The sequence below is a fragment of the Toxorhynchites rutilus genome, chromosome 2 (assembly GCF_029784135.1).
Source record: "Toxorhynchites rutilus septentrionalis strain SRP chromosome 2, ASM2978413v1, whole genome shotgun sequence".
Classification (NCBI taxonomy): Eukaryota; Metazoa; Arthropoda; class Insecta; order Diptera; family Culicidae; genus Toxorhynchites; species Toxorhynchites rutilus.
This window is the reverse complement of record NC_073745.1, coordinates 321,929,644-321,950,766: the sequence shown is the minus strand read 5'-3', so window position 1 is coordinate 321,950,766 and position 21,123 is coordinate 321,929,644. Positions and strand designations below refer to the sequence as shown.

Below are 21,123 nucleotides of genomic sequence, written 5' to 3'. Positions count from 1 at the left end.
ATTCGTCAACTGGCAGTGAAGCAAAGACATTGTTTGTTGGTAATGGTTGTTGTTGAGCCAGTGGGGAAGCGCCCTTTAAGATATCCGCGAAAGTGCGTTTCGAGCGTTCCTTCAAAGAGCGCTTTTGTTTATCCCAGCGACTCTTGTAAGTTTCACAAGCTGAGAGCACGTGTGGGGATCCCCCGCAATATGGACACTTATGCTCAGTCGCACTGCAGGATTTCCCCTCATGTTGCTCTCCGCATGTGGCACAGCGCTCCTTGTTGGCGCAATAAGCTGCTGTATGACCAACTGACTTGCATTTGTTGCAAGTCATGAGCTTTGGCACGAAGAGTCGCACCGGCAGCCTCAATTTGTCCACCATAACGTAGTCAGGGAGGGCGGCACCAGCAAAAGTGACTCGAAACGAGTCGTACGGCGTAAATTTCTTTTCTACTCCTTCCTGGGTAACTTTTCCAAGTTGGCGACATTCCAAGATTTTGACTTCCATCGAAGGAAGCCTCTTGAACCTGCCAACTCCCATACTTTCTATAGTTTTGCACGTCAGACCCGTTTCAGATATAACGCCCCCAATTTCTACGTTATGGGAGGGAATAAAAACTCGATATTCGAGGATGAAATGCTTATCAGCAACAATATCGTTCGCGTCCTTTCGGTTAGTCACGACAACTCGCAGTTTGTTCGGTCTTACTTTGCAAATTTCCGAAACAGAGGTGTATCTTTTCAGATCTGTCATAATCTGTACGACCCTCAAGGCTTTACCATTAGGTTTGGGCCGGAAAAAAACAACCCAAGGACCAGCGTCAGGCGCATCGTCCGGATAAACCCTGACACGGGGAGCGGAAACAATAGGAGAGGAATTCGAGGACAAGGTTTGAGTGGGGACAGTAACATCAGAGGGGGGAAGGGATGTCGATGATTGGGTGGAAGTATTGGAGGAATCAGGGGAAAGGTTTGCAATCTTTTTTTTGGAGGGGGGCTTGGTAGTGTGAGTTGACTCGTCCCCAGAAGAAGAATCTTCGGGCATAGGAGTCCGTTTAAGGGACTTACTACACCCTGCTTGAGCAAGCGAGGGGGAGTCTGAAATGTCCATGTCTAGACCCCCACCCTCCTCCATTCTTAGAACGAACGATTATTATCTTTACAATTTTTTTATCTCACTTGTAAAAAAAAAAACTTAAATAAAATAAAAATAATCACATAAATTTGTTGTTCCGATATGCGCTCTGTTACCCTATTAAGGGAGACACAAAAGTCACGCGCTACGGAGACAACACAATAGCAGAAGTTATTGTTGTACTCAACTGATTGTTGTTATTGTTGTCAACCACGTGTTGACGATGCCGTTATGGTTATTGATCCACTACAGACGCCGATCCAGACCACTGCAGAGGCGCTGCTTCCTCGGTTCTGGCTGCTTTGGGCACTTTGGGCACTAATTCACCACAGAACACACGAGAAAAAAAAACCAACTCGTTGGGGAGAAGAGAAAAAAAAACTTCGAGAACAATGCTTGAGGAGTGATGAATAGCACATCCAGCTCCATCAAGTTGTTAGCGAGGAATGCTATTTTACTTGGCGTTGTTTAATTACTTGAAGCATGTTGTCCTGATCCTAATTTAAATTTTCCGATATTCTCACTTAAAATTAAACTAAAATAAAATTATCTTCAGACACGATTTTCGTAAGAAATTTTTTCTTCACCTACAAAAAAGGGCTCTACATAGAATACTAATTTGATACGAAAAAGTGTAATTTTCATACATATTTTTATTTCGAAAGCTTCTTCATCCCGCACGCAAATTTTTCATCATCTTTGATTTTTCACTAACTCGTAAAACGAAGCTCAATGTCGTCAGCGCGAATGTAACTTGCGTAAAATTACAATTGCAGGAAAACTTGTTTACGGTCTAAAATCAAAATGCGTCATTAAAATTGGATGGAACTATTGGCATTATTTGAAAAAAGGCGGATCGATCCAAAAATAAAAAGACGGGTGGGTAATATCGGGGAAATAACCGAAGAAACATAGGACCGATGGTCGGAACCATCAGAGGAGCATAAATTGGACCAATGTGCACCCGTGGTCGAGTGGTTAGCGTCTCACATTATCATGCCGGGTGTTCGGGTTCGATTCCCGTTCTGGCCGGGGGATTTTTCGTCGAAGAAATTTGCCTAGACTTGCACTGTGGTCACGCGTCTTCTAGAGTTTGCCCCTTGGAATACATTCAAGGCGTGTTGTTCGGCTTAAGAAATCTCAACTAACTATTAATAAATGACGCTAGTTAATGCAAACGTTGAGACGACAAAAGCTCCACAGGGAACGTTAACGCCATTCAATAAGAAGAAGAATTGGACCAATTAAAATGAGGCACAAAGTGCGTTTGGACAATGTTTGACATTTCACAATTTTTCGATTGTTAATCTCTAGGAATATAAAATGTTATACCGATTAGTCGATATGGCTCGATATGCCAGACAACTCCTACAAAAACATGTCCTATGAGTGTTATAATTGAACAGCGATTGGAGCATGTCGCTGTTGTGGTGAAGCTAACTTCGTTCATCATGAAAGCGCTGATGAACGATGTCACCAAGAGCCTGGAGAGTGATGCCACTGAAAAGGTGACCAAGAGAATATCAGCATCGAAAAACGGTTCCACTTGAGACATCGGAGCAACCGCCACACACACACATTCACGCGCGGAACTCTTTTCGTTTTGGTTGCCATCCAGCATCGAGAAGATTCCGGAAAGATGTCATCATTGCTGAAAAATAATCTGCCAGTTCCCCTTGGAATTGAAAATTACATTCAAGCGAAAGAGTTTATTTTAATGTTTTCTATCCATATAATACTGCGACCAAATACATTTGGTTTTGTGATTTTTCAATCAAGTGCGACCACATCTTTCGGCAATTTATTAGAGGTGTAATGAATCTTAAGAAGGAATTTCCGCTCCACGCGCACTGGCAAACGATGTTTACTCAACAATTTCTCAAACGAGAAATGGATGTTGTGAGAAAGGATGAACGAACGCAAGAATTATGTAGAATGATTCGATGCAACAGATATTTTGTCTATTGAATAGAATACAAATCATATCACAATACAATCAATGTATTATGTATTATACAACTTTTGTGTGATTGCTTCTTTTGCTGAATATTGTGCCTCCAACGTAACGGTCTCGAAATCCCTCAAATATTCATTTTTTCATTCATTCAGAATTAATTCAGATGCAACTAAAAACAAATGATCACTAAATCAACTATAGTCCTACGTCATCCTTGCGTTTATACCATAGATATAACCCACTTCCTGTTTTTCATGAAAATTTCCATTACGTTCTCCTAATTGAATGAAAATCAACCATTTCTTGTATGGCGATTTTTAGTTTTAGTTCCTTTTTTTAATCATGGAAATTCAGACAATTTGCTTGAAGTCACTGAAGACACGTTTTTGTAAAAGTTGCTGTACAATACAAAAAGGACAAAAAAGACTAATTTTGGTAAAAAGTTCGGATGAATTCTAAGGCTTCGTGCACAAATACGTAGCGAAAAAATTACGAACCACACAGACGGAATGGCACGACGAAATCCTCGGTCAAATTCTCACATATTTTCACATTCATCTCAATATATTTAGATTCGGTTTTTCAATGTTGAGCATCATTTTCAATGAATATCATTCTAGGCTCGATCATTTTATCATTTTATTGTTTTTCTATGAACGAGCAGAATTTTTGGGTATTAACACGTTGAGCCCGCGTCAGTCCTAGGGGCCGACGTTGAGCTTTTTGGTGGGAAAGCGCTGACTAACTGGGACTGACAGTTACAAAATAAGAAAATAAAAATATACATGGTTTGTTTTTGGATATGACTTACTTCTGAAATATGACTAACTTCCTGTCGAATTATTTTCTATGTATACAATAAGTTTTTTTGGAAGACCGACACTGATATTGTGCGAACACTCTTGACGCGGGCTGAAAAATGCGGAGCAAGAAAAATGCGGAGCTCAACGTGTTAATATATACAGTGACTCAAACGCGTAATCGTACTCCACCATGTAGATCTCTTTTCCCTTCTTTTGAATAACGAAAACAAGCTTCCGGAACATTCTATTTAGATAAAGTCATAGTGTCATATGTGAGTTAAAAGGTTTGCTATCTATTTTCAGAATAATGGTTTTTATTTCTCTACAAATAGCGAATTTATGTGCTAATGTATAAAAATTTACTCAAACTCATATTCGTACGCTAGTTGAAATCTCTACTCGATTTCGAAGGCGTTGACCAATTTCCTAATTCCATCATTATTATGGTATCCCTGATTCTTTGCAACTATCTTTAGCCGTCATTAGCCTGATCTACGAGTTTTTTGGTGTATTCAGAAGGTATATTTATCAGTTTTTTTCATTAAGTGATTTTTAAAATCTTTATTTTTAGAAATTTAATGGTTTCTAAATTTTCAACAGATAACTTCCTTAGTTTTTTACTGAGATTGATGTCGAAAGATTGTTGAGGAATATAAATAACTTTCGAGTAATTGTAATTGTGTCATATGTCTTGAGCTCTGGGGCATTGTCTTGGCAAAACTTGAATCCTCGATTCCATCTCATTTTGTTCACACTTTGCTACATTCAACACCTTTAGGATGTTCGAGTAAACACTCTGATCCATTACACCATCGAGAAAAACCAAATTGAGCAAACAAAAGGTTTTTAATGTGCCTAGGAAGGACAACTTGAATGCCCGAGCACAGAGAGACAAACCGTTTCTCAGCAAAAAAAAAATCAGGAACTCCAATTTGATTAATCAAAACAGCATGAAACACATCAATGTCTTACTGGTAAGATTTTGGGCCTGATTCTCGAATACACTACGAATACACTTCACGGTGGAAACGGTATGAAACGCATTCGCGATGACAACAGTACGGTGTCGACATCTGGATGCGAGATTAGCTTCCCACTAAATTTATCATTATAAAATCAAATTATCTTCAGATTAAATTTTTGTATGAGATTATTATATCACACGAAGAAAACAAAGTTTTCCACTCACATTGAATACCAGTTTGATACGAAGAGATTAATTTTCATTAATGATTTTTTATTTGAAAAGTGCTCATTCTGCCTGAAAACTCATCATTATCTCCGACACTTCACTAACTCGTAAAACGTAGTTCAATGGCGTGCCGTTTATTTCGTTTCCACCGTGAAGTGTATTCGAGAATCAGGCCCTTTATTTCCATAGATGGGTCCTAATTTGATATTTTTGGCTCCGATTGTTATCGTTTCGTATGCAGGAAGCTTACGATGAATTAAATGTAAAAAAAAAACGAAAGCAACGTTTAAACATAGTGGTGGTGGAGGGATGGTATGAGAGTGCATGAGGGAATGAGCAATTTAGTGTATTGCATCAGAATGTTTACTTGAATATACTGAAGGAAAATATGAAGCAATGTGTCAACAAAATGGGATGGAATCGAGGATTCAAGTTTTGCCAAGACGATGCTCAAGACATATAAAATTCGTACATGTTCGAAATCGAGTAAAGATTTCAACCAGCGTACGATTATGAGTTTGAGTCAGTTTTCATACATTAGCACATACATTTGCTATTTGTAGAGAAATGAAAACCATTATTCTGAAAATAGATAGCAAATCTTTTAACTCACATATGACACTATGACTTCATCTAAATACAATGTTCCGAAAGTTGTTTTCGACTTTCAAAAGAAGGAAATAGATATCTGTATGGTGGAGTACGATTACCGGTTTGAGTCACTGTACGTGTACTTCAGATTTCATCCGAGTTTGGTGATTAATCAAATACCAAATTAAAAGCAAATTTAAGATTCAAGACTTGAAGACTGGTTCAAATCCGATTATACGAGAGAAAAATACAACTATCGATTCACCCATTCGTAGCGTGGGTGCGGCTTGCTGTTCAATTTTACATATTTGTATGCCTTTAAAAAATGCATCTGAATGCACCTGATGATCAATATGGTAGAGATGTGCCATCCGTTCATTCGAATCGCTTCATCATAGTGAGCGGATTCGGATCGGCTCGCAATAAAAAAAACGCAGCTCATCAGCTCATTACGGAGCTGGAGCTGATGAGCTGTTGAGCTGTTGAGCTGATGAGCTGCTGAGCTGATGAGCTGTTGAGCTGATGAGCTGATGAGCTGAAGAGCTGTTGAGCTGCTGAGCTGTTGAGCTGAAGAGCTGTTGAGCTGTTGAGCTGCATAGCTGTGGAGCGCAAAAGCTGCAGAGAGTGTGAATTGCGAGACGCGAAAGGATTTTTCGTCTCCCACGCTTCATGGCATGACGTCAGTTTGTTTTCGTGTATCCCTCTTCGTACTTTAGCTTTAGCAGAGATGCCAGATAGAAAAAAAAGTTTTTGTTTTAAGGATATTCAATCGTTCGTTACTTCATTAAATTTTTCTTATATGGCCAAACAAAATAATACACATTATTATATGCTTGTAAATAAATTTAATATATTACATTGTTATTTAAACATTACTGTGGAAACACATACATTTATTTCCGCGTGCTGAATCAAAACAATTCCGAAAACCACCCGGCATAAATGTTGATGATTGATACTGGTCCTTTTGTTACCTTTGTGACCGCGAATAATTATTTCTCGTTGCACCTATTAGTGGATTTATTTTTATATCCTCGGATGCAAAAAAACAGGAAGTGGGTTATATCTATGGTATAACCGCAAGGGTGACGTAGTACTATCGTTGATTTAGAGATCATTTGTTTGAAGTTGAATCTAAATTCATTCTGAATGAATGAATATTTGGGGGACTTCGAAAACAAGAGCGTTACGTTGGAGGCACAAGGTTTTATGCATCCAATATTGGATACGGAAATATCCTACTGATGGGGAAGAATAATCTTCAGAAGCTATCCTGTTAATTGCGATTGATTGAAAATCACAAAACCAAATGTATTTGGTCACAGTGTTACATGGATAGAAAACATTCAAATAAACTTTTTCACATGAATGTAATTTTAAATTCCCAGAGGAACTGGCAGATTATTTTCAGTAACGATTAGATATTTCCACATTTTCCTCGATACTGGAAGCCCACCAGTGGTTAATGCTAACTCGATAACCATCTGTTAATAGCACTTGATTGAAACATATTTGGTCACAGTGTTACATGGATAGAAAACATTTAAATAAACTCTTTCACATGAATGTATTTCTAAATTCCCAGAGGAACTGGCAGATTATTTTCCGGATCTTTCTCGATGCTGAATGGCATCCAAACGGAAAGAATTCCGTGCGTGTATGTGTGTATGTAGCGGCTACTTCGATGGTCACCTTCTCTTCTCCTGAAGGATCGGCTTCTCTGTGCTCCCTCACTGTTTCAAACAAACTGATTGCGTTTCAGGGCAGATCTCGATCCTTCGCCGTCGAGCACCCTCAGCAACGATGTTGTCTTGTCGATGTCCTCACGAAAAATGAATGCATCTCACCACCAGAATATCGCTTAAGTATGCTTTTTGTGTGTGATTGAATCGAGAGAAGGCGTGGTTTACGATGGCAATTTGGAAGGCAAACTAGAGGGGAATGAACTCTCTGAGCTCGGAACTTTCGGCGACTGAGCAATAACCGATTGCGGGCGCATACAATATTGGATACGGAAATATCCTACTGATGGGGAAGAATAATCTTCAGAAGCTATCCTGTTAATTGCGATTGCTTGAAAAATCACAAAACCAAATGTATTTTGTCACAGTGTTACATGGATAGAAAACATTCAAATAAACTCTTTCACATGAATGTACTTTTAAATTCCCAGAGGAACTGGCAGATTATTTTCCAGATCTTTCTCGATGTTGAATGGCATCCAAACGGAAAGAATTCCGCGCGTGTATATGTGTGTGTATGTGTGTGTGTAGCGGCTGCCTGTTTTGAAAGCAATTTTAAGACTATTGAAACAAGTTTTAAGATCAGAAAGTAACAAGTATAGAACGCGTAGACATTTTATCTTTCGAATGAAGTGTTTATCATACCATTTCGTTCAGTTGTTTAGGAGCTATTAACGCTCAAAATCTCGGTCTCCGGCGTAACGCTTTCGTTTTCGAAACTTTGATTTTACACCCCAGTATAGAAATGAAAGACGTAGTCCTACGTCAAAAAAATCTCGATGGTTTTTTTTCAAAAAGCGTTATCTCGGCCAATATTCCTGGAGGCATTCAATTTGGCTACTGCTGGTTTTTCTGTTGTTTAAGTTCAGCATATCCTAAGCATCTTCTATGTTGGATTTAAGCATTCAGTATTTGTTGTATATTATATTATTAGAATTCATATCAGTTTTAGTTTTTGTACAATTACGAATTAAATTCGTTTATTTTTTGCTTTCCGTCTATTAAAAAAATGCACACTATGCAATGTCCCATGGTGATTACGTTTCATATGCAATTGTGTGGACAACTGCAAAATTCAACTGAGCTGAAGAGCTGTTCCAAATGAGCAGCTCACTTGTATGAGCTGAACGGCTCTGAGCCGCTCACCATGATGAGCTGATTTGCCCATCTCTACAATATAGTCGAACAGCAACAGCTTATAGGTGAATTAATGCTTTCTTTCGTTCGTGTAGGTACGACCGTCACGTGTGGCTGTGTATGTATAGGCCCCAAATCCCGCTCAACCGACGGCCAGCGGCAGCACCAACACCACTACCGGCGCCATCGTTCAAACAGAGGAGTTCTTTGCTCGATATTTTATTTCGTACCAGTCAGCAGCAGCACTCGATGAATTGAGACGAAGAAGAAGGCGGCACTCATCACTCGCGGTCACTCCGCAGGCATAGAAAAGAAACTCCGTCAGCGAGGCACCAATCCGGCCGGCCAGCAGTGTGACGAGGACAGGTATACCGCAAGTGGATGAGCGAGCGAGACGAGGAAAAAAATCGAGTAGAAGAGTTTGGTGATCGAAAAAGTTAATCAAACGTTTGCTTGCTTTGGTTGTGCTGTGTGCGGTCATACAACACAACGCGAAAAGTGAAAAAGTCCTCATCGAAAGTGGTGATTGGAACATTCGAAGGCCGTCAAAGAGGGAATAGCATTCGGTTCCGTCGGAGTGACATTTTGAAAAAGTGTCCCCAAGACCAGGAAAGTGGGAAACTAGCGCTTGTGGTTCCACCCGGACAACGGTCTGCGCCGTATAATCTGTTGAACTTTTTTTTTTTTTTTTATTGTGTTCCGGAGTCGTCTGTGACCGAGGACAAGGCAGCAATAATATTAACCAGCGCGAGCAAAGGTACAGAGTGCATCACAAACGTCACATCAAAAACAATGGAGAAAAGAATAGCGCTGGAAAAACGCGGACTGCCGGATGAACAGGTTAGTGTGGTCATGATTTTTCGGAAACTTAATTCCACCTGATTTTGGTAATGAAACGCGTGATGATGATGAAAGTGGCTGCTGCCTTTATCCTCCCGTCTGTAAGATTTGCTGTCCCTCCCGTTGCTCGACGTTTCTGACCCTCGTGTTGTGTTCATGTGTGTAAATGAGAATGCACGCACGCACATTCGCGAATTGAAAACAGCGGCGATGCGTTTTTCCTCAAATTACATTGAAATCTCGAACCATATCCGATAGCACATAATGGTTGTGACACGGAAACGCGTCCGAAGCAATATTTTTTCGCAAACGATTTTTTTTTTCGCCCAAATCGTAAATGAAAGCCTTTTCTCAATAATCCATCGCCAAAGCAACGCCTTCTAATTGCGGTCATTTTATAGTGGGGCGGACATGGCTGCTGTCAATTCATGCAGTGTCTCTGACGAACCGCACCGACATCACCTCTCTCGAGTGTAAAATTTGATAGTTATCACCTGAATAAACCATTTTTCGAACACCCACATGGGCACAAATCAGATAAAATATACGCGTCAATGTGTGGAATACACATCATTCGAAAATTAGAGACAATATGTTTACATAGTGCAAATGGTGGTAAAAAATATGACCACTTTAAACGGTGAAAAAGGTTTCTCGACGACGCAATTTTTCTTGATTCACAACATCATTTCCAATTGAATTCTAGAACCAACATAAATCAGAAGCTTCGAATGTAAATGTGTGAAAGTTTAATCAATTCACGTTCAAAACTTTGCGCTGATTTTCAAACTCACATTTCAAAAGTGATTTCACTACTAAATAACAGCCTATTGACTACGCTTCTGATAGTGATGTCCGATTTTTGAAATTATTCGTTCATCAAGTGATCGAATATTTTTCAGCTGTTCGTTTTTCGATACGATTAATCGCCTCAAAATAATCGATTTATCGTCACACTGGGAGGAATAATTAATTAAAATAATATTACCTTGTGGCCAGAATTTTTTTTTGCTGTTATAATTACTTGAATTTGTAACTATTCGAGTTAGTAGTGGTGCTGCGGTTACTGTTTGGTTTACCAGCGAATTTGTAACATTTCTTCGTTGGCCGTAAAAAAACAAGTTAAGCATCGTGCAACAAGCTCTTCCCGAAACATTGTTTATATTGAAATTGAAAAATATCAATCAAAGTTAACTTTTCCGTTTCAAACATGTTTTCTATGTAACACGATTTACAAAGAATCGTGAAGAAAATCTTGAATATTGCGAAATTTATAAAACGGGTGTGTTATATAATTGACATAACCGAAAAGTTGACTTAACATTTTGAAGAACCGCTCACGAATTTTCTCGTGTTTCGCCGTCTGTTACGGATGGATCACGAAATAACCCGTGTTTCCTCTGTTACGGATGGATCACGAAATAACCCGTGTTTCCTACACTTGATGATGAAATTCTTGGTCTGCCGATGGCTCGCCTCCGTCTCATCCACACCGAAGGTAACGATCTCATTCGTGGAATCCTAACAAATGAAGCGTACAAGTTTGCCCCAAAACGTGCGGTCCCAGGCTTATGTCTTATAGATTTTTTTGCGGTCCTTAATATGTTCATAATCATTTGTTTGTATCGATTAAATTATCGATTGTTGTGTTCGTTTTTACTTTTGTAGTCCGTAGTTAGGAAAGCACACTCCGGAGTACAAAAATGTATGCGGGGAAATCATATTCCGTTATTACTCTGGTTGCTCCTCAGGTCGGTACGATTTCAGGAGCACAAATCGGACTAATAAAAACGTGGCACTTACCGCGTTGTCAATGATACTTGACATTTCACAATTTTTAAATTGTTTATTTCAAGAAAAATGAAATCTCATTCATTGTGATAGATGTGTAGAAATAATTCCTATCAATTAATGCAAACGCCTTTGCGAACTATTAAGAAAATCTCGAATTATAAGCGTTCGAAATCTTTCATTTTTCCTACAATTTTAGTGTTCAGATTTTCAATTTAATCCCCATATATTCCGATTAGACGTAGTCTTACGTCAAAATATAGTTATGTCATGTTGTCTTCTACAGTAGATTTTCCATTAATAAAAGAGGTATTTTTTAACATTTCATCTATGATAAATAGTATATAGAATAGAATGAAAGCGTTTATATATTCTATATGCTATTTATACATCATATACATTTATATTGATGATGTACATCACACAATTCCGCATGAATGTGCGAAAACGCAGAAAAAGAATTTATAAATAAAAAAATATGTGTTAGCGAACACGAACGAAAAATCAAGGCGCCTCGGTTCTATTCAGGACCACCAACAAGTTCAAAAGTGTTGAATTCCATATGTATTTCCGTGATTGATTCTATATTTATGCTCATCCACTCACACACTAACAAGAAATACTTTCAGCGTTCTTTCAAAATATTCATTAATTCATTGAGCATTAAGGGACAAATGACCATCGGGTTAAAGTTTTTTCACTTCTTGTTTTCCCGGTGAGTTGGACCTAGTGAACACTTATGTTAAAACCAACTTTTCCGCGATCTCGCACATTTAAGAAATACAACAGTTGAGGAAAACCAAATACTTCCACCAAGAAACAAAACCATGTCTAAGTTAGAATCAGACGAACGGTTCCTTTGCGTTCAGAAGGAACGCTTGTAGCAGTAGATCCAGTTGAATTGTACAAGAATTTCATAGCAATTTTCTAAACTTCTGGATATTGTGCTCGTGTTTTATTCTACAGCATCAGTGGATCACAACCTCTCGGATGCGAACGCAGTGGTTAAATACTGCCTCAGCTCAACGCAGGATTGCTTTAAGCCTTTATAAAGCCGTGAAACCAAGGCAAGGAATCGACTCAGACTTAAGGAACATAATACTTACATGAGGAAGAACACGTATTTACCTTTGATAAAATTTAGACTATTGAAGCAGTCGAAAAAATTGGTGGCAATATAGTTGCCACTGCTCGTTAACTCCAAAAACACTGATTGTCGTTGCCGTTCAAGCTCACTTTATTGCACCTCTGGTTACGCAAAAAATAGAACAATATTTCTAGGGCAGCGTTTTTTTTATAAACTTACAAAGAAAAAAATTTTGTATCAAGTACACCATTCATTTTATTGAAAAAACTGTATGATCTTACACAGTACACCCTAAATAGAAAGCTTACAGTGAAAAACTTATCAACTTGTTGCATTTTAAATTAATTTAAACATTATTTTCTGTCCGCGCCACAAAATCGCGGTTTTTTTTCTACATAAAAATGACCAAATTAATATTGTACATTTTTAGCAGCCATAAAAAAAGTATTGCCAGATGTTTTTAGAAGTCTGTGGTTTTTTCGGTTATGCAAACTATTGAAGTAATATTCCAAGTGCAGCTAGAAGATTCTTTTTTGTGATTGGTAATATAGTTGCCATGGCATTGATCTTCTGATTGACCCTTTACAATTTCCTTTTACTATAATTATCTAATTACTTCTACCAAAACTCGTCATTATTATATAAATTTATTTTCATACGCAATTTTAGCTCAAGATTCTTGATTCATTAATCCGATGCATGGAATACATGTTTCATAAAATTTCAATATTTTTACTATAACATAACATTAAACGTTTACCGGACATCATTAGCTTTTCATCAGATCAATATTGTACACTTTAACATAAGCGAAATGAAAATAGTGTTTCAACGTCACTACGAAAGAATATATAAAAAATTCCTCGTGGCAACTCATGTTACGATTCATCTCCTAACTACAGTAAAGCTTCCCCCAAAAATTCCATGTTCTCGGGGAATACTCCGAACATCATGATTGCTGGCGGTCGCATGTTTACATCAAAGTTTCTTTATCGGCACAAATTTCGCGCTTCGAACATCGATTGCTCGACCAAAATCAGACACATGATGGAACGATGATATTACGTTGGTCCTTGGCTTATGCTTCAAAGGATGTTTCCATTCTAAAAAGATTTCGTCTGTTTCTCTCCAGGGTGTGTATTGGCCTAAAATAGGCAATTTATGAGCCCCAAAAGTGGAGAAATTGACCATTCGTCAAATGGGAAAATGAGCCGCCATATTGCTTAGAAAAAAACGCGACACATATAGTGTGCTGTCTTTGTGAGTAACCGGGCCATCAGAACATGAGAGCGAGAAAGAGAAGGCAGTGCGGACATCGAGACTTATTACGACGTTTCGTAATCATCACCAAAAGAGTGTCCGTAGTCGATCAAGTTCCATGAATGAGTTATAGCACTCATACCCGTCTCCCAGTTGGATAGTGTTGTAAAGTGAGCGCACGCATACATTACGAGATGACACTCAGCACGTTCAAACACACACACATGCACTCATCACTGTAGCAGAAGAACTCACTGACTACGTGCGCCCGTCGCCGCCATCTTGGTTTTTCATTTGCCAACCAACCAGTGAAAATGTTCACTTTCGCACTCGTTTTTAGGGCACTTTTCCTGGGCTTCGGGGGTCCCAACGGGCATCAAACGATCGAGCGCGCCGTAACGCGCCGATTGAGAGCTCTTGGGGCGCACTTCCGCTCGGAAAATGACACTGATTATGACATCTGCACCTAGCATGTCTGCAGCGCGAGCGCTACTTAATCGAGTGAACGCCAAAACGCGACTGGGTTGGTGTTGGTCTGGGGCTCTATCACACGAGACGGGTCCATCAACTTTCTTTCTCCATCACCCACACGCACACCAGCACGATCTCATCACTCACAACCACTGCCACACACTACTCAGCGCAAATGCTCAATGAAAAAAATGTAAACATATCCAGTTGATCGATTACTTTTGCACCATGTACTCTGTGCTGAATGTTTATGTTCCAGAGAAAGAGAGAGAGCAGCGATACGCCGAGTACAGTTATGCAAAAGCCGCCAACTCCCAGCCGGGTGTATGTGTGAATGAAAACGGTTCAATCTCGATTCAAATCTTTATTCGCACTGATAACACCCACCCGCACCCGGAATGCGGTGTGGTGTGTTGCGCAATACGTTGTGTGTGGCCACGTTGTCGCGAAACAGTTTTCAAGGTCCTTCGGAGACGACGCATTTCATGATCAATTCGATCATCTGTACTCTGGGTGAGTGTTGGTGTCTCTCACCGTTCGTCCGAATAGCACTCGATGAATGGACTCAGAAAAAGGCTATCTCGCACACACATATGTGAACCCGCGCATATCATGTCTTATCGGTAGATGAAAAACTACCGCGAAATTATGCTGCATCCCGTGACCGTTGCTAACTGTCGCGCGTGGTTAGGGGTTATGTCCAATGTCCGGGGAAAAAGGTAATGAAGATGGTTGAATTTCGAGCGACATAGCATGCGCTGCCATAACTATTTCGCAAATAGTAACGTCAGTCGTTGTGTTTATCTTTGATTGCCCACCGCATCCATGTGAAAATGCTATTTTCTGGAAGTAATTTATCGATTAAAAACGTACATTTTTATGGAGCTCTCGCTGAATAAGGGGTTAATGTGATAGCGTGGAGTGAATATTTGTGAAATCCCGTCGAAAAAGACGGATAAAAGTGATATTTCTATGTGCCATTTGCAAGATTTCATGAGAACTTAGGCTCAAATCATCATGAAACTGTGAGTATTTTGAACATTGTTTTGTTTCTTCCATATACATTTCATAAAGAACGCAAATAATTACGACACGAAATTTGGCATGCGAATACAAGTATACTTCGCCTACTGCTTCACCTCGATATGTACCTCATTGATTATGCTTCTGACCGACACTGCTGACCAGTTTGTGTTTAAATAATTAAATCAAACTTCATGTCCCGTATATCAAAATACACGATAATGGGAAGGATAAAAGGATTAAGCTTCAGAATGATCGTGAGGTGGATAAATTCGGGTTTGTTCTATGATATAGAAGATATTATTATTCATCAAAATTATAGAAACGATTCATAAAAAAAGTTTCTATATATTTCTCACTATTCAAACGAGTAAGACAGAGCTAAGTACAATAGTATGCGAGATTTCGATTATTAAACATAATGGGCCTGATCACGAACGTCACTTCACGGTGGAAAGGAAGTAAATTGTATACAACATTATTACGGCTGCCACCGTGTGTGTAGAGTCCGGAAGAGTTCATCCGTCGTGACAACTTTGATGAACTCGGTGTTATTATGAATATCACGACACTGTCACGTCACGGGGAAAAACAAGTATATTTGTCACACGTGTTTTAGATGGTGAAAGCTAGTCACGCGGAATGGAGTAAGTTTAATTTCGGATTTATTTAGCTTTTTTGCTAACATTTTGAATCGTGTCTTGCTTTTTAAGAAAGTAAAGATAAACAAACAGCAATTTACCCGCTTGGTGGCATTTTTAGAACGAAATCCTGACGTATCCAGAGCTTGAGCTTGAGCTTGGGTAGACTGTACAATTCGTAGTTGCTCTCCGTGATTGACCTGAACCAACCAAATTGCACAAAGAACACACAGAATGACGCTTGGGACTAGCAAATCATTCTCGTTGTGCAATTTTCGGTGATTCGAGCTTTAAATGGTCAATAACGACGCCGGCCACGTCCTTACAGTCACCAGGGGAAGGGAAGGAATGTTAGTATGATATCCGCCGCCCGAAGGCCAGAAGGGTCGCCTCTATAGCGTGGTTCCCTAGCGTTTATCATGGAAGGGTTAGTTGTTAGTGGGAATGGTTAAGAAGAATCAGGATTCACTGCGGTAAGTGATGTGATTCTAAAAACTACATCTAATACAAAAATACAAACTAATACAACTATACACAAAAAAATTGGAAAATAGAACAGCAGTAAGTGATGTGATTCCATAATCGCAAACTCTCAATTACTCGACAGAACGATATTCCTAGAGCTTGAGCTTGGGTAGACTACACAACTCTCCGTGACTGACCCGAACCAGCGAAACCGCACAAAAAAAACACTGTAAAACACTTATCTTGGGACGACCTGAGAAAACTTCTCTAAAATCAATCGGCATATTACTTATCTATTGTTTTTCGATCGCGATTGAAGTTATAGTATATGTTTGAAATACCTATGATATTATACCAATACAGCATATAATCTAAGGAACTGGAGTTCCCTAGATGCTTGCTATGAAGGCAAGACTTTTCGCTCGTCCTCTCTCGAGCGCTTCGTGATTAATCTAGGGAACTTATTTCCCTAGATGTCGGCAATTGAGGCCTGAGAATCACGGTTTAAATTTATTAAAGCCAGGGATCTATTTCCCTGGACTTGGTTGGTCTCTTATGGGCTAAGCCCCTTTGCGTGAACAAATCCCGGCTAGGGCAGCCACAAAACTTCAACCTCTTCCGGCTCCAGTGCGGTCCGGTGAAGCGAAGCAAATGGTCTGCTTTTCGGATTGGGATTTGTTCCTTTTGGTTATACCTTTTATAGCGTGGCGCCTGGTTGCCAACGCTTGGGTGTATCCGGATTCTGATGCGTGACGCCTGGTTGTCAACGCTTGGTGGATTTTCGGATCACGAATTGAACTTTGAACTACGAACTTTGATTTTGAACTAACGAATTAGACTTCTGATTTGAACTGTTTGATTTGAACTGTTTGATTTGAACTGTGAAATTGAACTGTTTGATTTGAACTGTGAAATTGAACTGTTTGATTTGAACTGTGAAATTGAACTGTTTGATTTGAACTGTGAAATTGAACTGACTTCCTAGGCCAGAATCCCCAGTATATATACCCAAGAATTCATTCCTAGGCGTTAAAACTATAAAGGAGAGAAGAGATCTCTCTTTCCTTCTCAGACAACCGAGCCCATATCGATTGTCTGCCTGCTATTTCCCTACATGTTATTACTACCCGCTTATCTCTGCGGACCTTTGTCGCTCTCGCTAGAGGGGTACAATTTAGAAAGTTTATTACTCATCGTCGGCTTAAAATATTATTTTTGTTTATAGCCCTTCGTATATTCGATAATGGGCGAGGCCAGGCTTATTACCAGCAATAATCTTTCGCCTGGTGCCTTGTTGTCTTTGTGTATTCCAGGCGCCTTATCTGTCTATGCTGCCTGCTCACGGTCTCAAATGAACACGTGATTTCCTATCTTGTATGCCTGCGCTACACTATGAGTAATACGATCTATTCAGAGGATCGTGCGGGTCACAGATTTGTTTATTTATTTGTCCCTACTTTCTGGTGCGTCATGCACCGCTTGTCTGAAGCTATACAAAAGGAAAAGAAAAATAAGAAAGGGATGAATCACATGGCCGTATCTGGTGATTCATTGGGCTATAAATTTTCTATGCGCTCGTTTGCACTTCAATAACATTATTTTATTTATTGGCCGGCCTTGCTATCTAAATTGGGTCCGTAACATTCCGGCCCTGATAAATCTACTTGTTCGATTTATAAAATTCCTGAACGGACCCTATGCTACCTGTGTTACTTATATCTCTATTTGTTTACATGTTTTCGGAGCATCATTTATTTTACATTCATCCTTATATTCTAACAGAGTTTAAAAACACTTTTAAATTTCAATTCTTCGGCACGTTGCCTGGTTCCAAAGGATGTCCTCTTCAATGCTTGGTCCATGGATCATACTTCTTAGCTCTGACGCGAGCTTACATCAGTTGGCTGCATCTTTCGGATATTGGTGCTCTGGTAGCGAGCGCTGACGTCTTCTTCCTGATTAGTTGATGGCTGGATCATTTCCCTTGATAATGTCCAGTACTGCAATTTTAACTGCCGGTCGTTTCAGGACACCTTTCGCGGTTTGGATCTTTGCTTGGCGAACTTGCCCGTCGCTCGCCACAAACGTTTCGATGACTCGTCCTTTAAGCCATTTTCCTGGTGGTGCGTCGTCGTCCGTGATTAAGACGATGTCGTTGACTTTGATCGGTTCTACTTTCTGCGTATTTTTATTACGCTTTAACAGAGTTGGTAAGTACTCCTTCTTCCATCGGTTCCAAAACAACTTGGAATAATGTTGAATGCGTCTCCATTGCGCTGTGTCATACTGACTGGTCGTTGGTGCATACGGTGGGGCATACTCTCCTGCTCTTCCTATTAACGCGTGGAATGGCGTCAACACTTCATCGTCGATGCAGGAGACTGGTATGTGTGTCAACGGTCGAGAGTTGACTAAAAATTCCGCTTGGATGAATGCAGCTTGCAACGTTGCTGCTGATGGCTTGCTCCTACCCCAAACTTTCAGGATCTCTGCTAGTGCTACTTTGACGTTTCTTATTAATCTCTCCCAAGCGCCTCCAAAATGTGGTGCTGAAGGTGGGTTGAATCTCCACTGGATTTCCATTTTTGCTGCTTCATTTTTGCCCATCTTCTCGTTGATTTCATTGACTAGCGACTTTAACTCTCGCTCTGCTCCAACGAAGTTCGTTCCGTTGTCGCTGTAGATACTGGTGACCTTTCCTCTTCGGTTCTGGAAGTTCCTTAACACGACCATGAACGCATCAGTACTGAGATTTTCTGCCATCTCAATATGTACTGCTCTTGTTGAGAGACAGGTGAATATGACGCCCCATCTCTTCTCGAGCGATCTCTTTACCGCTACTTCGAAAGGTCCGAAGTAATCTACTCCGCAGTTTGTAAATGGAGGTATATGCGCTTCTGTGCGGAAATGTGGTAAATCTGCCATCATCGGCTCTACCGGAGTTGCACGTCGTATTTTGCACCTATTGCAATTCTTCTTGACGTTTGCTAATACTGTTCTTATATGCAGTATCCAATACTTCTGCCGTAATGCTGCTATGACGGTGTTTTCGCCGTGGTGGAAATATCTTTCGTGTGTTGCTTTCACGATCAAATATGTATATGGATGCTTTTGTGGGAGCAATATTGGCGTTCTTGTAGTCCATGGTACTGACATGGCTTTCTTCAAACGTCCTCCACTTCTCATTACCCCTGCCTCGTCTAGGAAGGGTGCGTAACTGACCAATGGTCCTGACGATATTGTTCCGCCATTGAATAAAGTTTCCATCTCTGTTGGAAATGCTTCCCATTGCATCTTTCTATAGAGCACGTTCTCAGCTCTTTGGTAGTCCTTGTACTCAATGTCTGGAATATATCCACGACGTAATCTTTCCTTTGTCCTGTTTAATACACAAAGGTTCTTCACCAATTTCCACCAATCTGAGTATTCCTTGTACTTATCGATGAAACTAAGTTTGCTTAGTTCTTCGTGAACTAGCACTGTTTCTCTCAACTCTTCGTCTGTTTCCTTCTCTTCAATGGAAGGCCATGACGATTCTGAGAGCTTTAGGAAATCAGGTCCCTCAAACCATTGTGATTTTCCTAGCTTTTCCTTTGTGCCTTCATCGGCTGGATTTTCATCTGTTGGCACCCATCGCCATTCATTTTTCCTGTTATCTTCCAGGATTTCACCTACTCGATGCATCACAAATACGCTTCTTCGTTTTGGACTCTTGATCCATGACAATACGGTCTGTGAATCACTCCAAAATGTTTTGCTGACGATTTTCAACCTCGTTTCATCTATTATCGTTTTGGTTAATCGGCTTCCTAACACGGCCGCTTGTAGCTCTAGGCGTGGTATGCTCAATGGTTTGACTGGTGCTACTCTAGACTTTGCTGATAGAAGTCTTACGTGTGGTGTGTTTCCAGATATACTTCTTACGTACACACATGCACAAAATGCTTTCTCAGAAGCATCTACAAAGGTGTGTAGTTCTACTTCACCTGTTCTTTCTTCGAGGATGTATCTTGGTATCGTTACGCTATCAGCAGATTCAATAATTTCTAACCAGTGTTGCCAGTCTGACTGCAACTTCTCGGGAATTTCGTCATCCCAATCTATATTTTCTATGTGCAGCCTTTGCATGAGGATTCTTCCATGCACAGTTATATTTGAGATGAGTCCAAGTGGATCGTAGACACTCATCACGAAAGCTAGTACCTCTCTCTTTGTTGGTAAACGTAGCATTTGTGTAATATCACTTCCTAGCTTGTCTAATTTGATTTGATAGCCGAGTGTGTCAGACGTGGTGTTCCAATATACACCAAGTACCTTTTCTGTCATTGAATCCTTTTCTTCGAACATTTTGATTCCGGAAATTTGTACACGTTCCGAGGGTAAACTTTGCAGAAGTTCTCTGCTGTTTGACACAAAGTTTCTGATGTGGAAACCCGCGTGATCGTGAATTTTCATAACATGTAGTACTATCTCTGCTGCCTTATCAAGCTCTTCGAAACTATCCAAATAATCGTCGACGTAGTGTTGCTTGATGATTGCTTCAGTCGCCACTGGACAATATTTTCTGAATTTTTCTGCGTTGTGGTTTTTAACCGCTTGTGCACATGACGGTGAACAGGTTGATCCGAATGTCATCACCTGCATTACGTATACATCAGGTTTCTTACTGCTATCACAATCTCTCCATAAGAATCTCTGAGCGTGTTGATCTTCAGCTCGGATTCGTACTTGGTGGAACATCTCTTTGATGTCTCCACATACAGCAATTGCTCCTTCTCGGAATCTTACTAAAACACCGAACAATGACGTAGTAGCATCCGGCCCTGATAACAGTTCCGTGTTGAACGATACACCTTGTGTCTTTGCCGCCGCATCGAAAACCAACCTTGGTTTAGGTGGCAACTTATTTTTGTTGTGCACAATAAAGTGTGGAAGATAATACACTCTTGATATCGGCTTCATAATTTCTTCCTCTGACAGTTTGCGGATGTAGCCTTTCTTCTCGT

The 21,123-nt window shown here is 40.0% G+C and overlaps 1 protein-coding gene and 1 long non-coding RNA gene across 4 annotated transcripts in view; one reads left to right on the top strand and one right to left on the bottom strand.

The window, feature by feature from the left end:
- Positions 1–14,050, bottom strand: part of LOC129771651 (uncharacterized) — a 32,361-nt gene extending 18,311 nt beyond the window's left edge. For both annotated transcript variants that reach the window (XR_008742438.1, XR_008742439.1), the window contains exon 1: positions 13,773–14,050. This is a non-coding gene — a long non-coding RNA (uncharacterized LOC129771651). The remainder of the gene's footprint in view (positions 1–13,772) is intronic.
- The window catches only part of LOC129771650 (acidic leucine-rich nuclear phosphoprotein 32 family member A), a 46,301-nt gene that overhangs the window by 4,750 nt on the left and 20,428 nt on the right, over positions 1–21,123 (top strand). For both annotated transcript variants that reach the window (XM_055775517.1, XM_055775516.1), the window contains exon 2: positions 8,635–9,379. In XM_055775517.1, coding sequence (XP_055631492.1) covers positions 9,332–9,379 — 48 coding nt within the window. In that variant the 5' untranslated portion in view covers positions 8,635–9,331. The remainder of the gene's footprint in view (positions 1–8,634; positions 9,380–21,123) is intronic.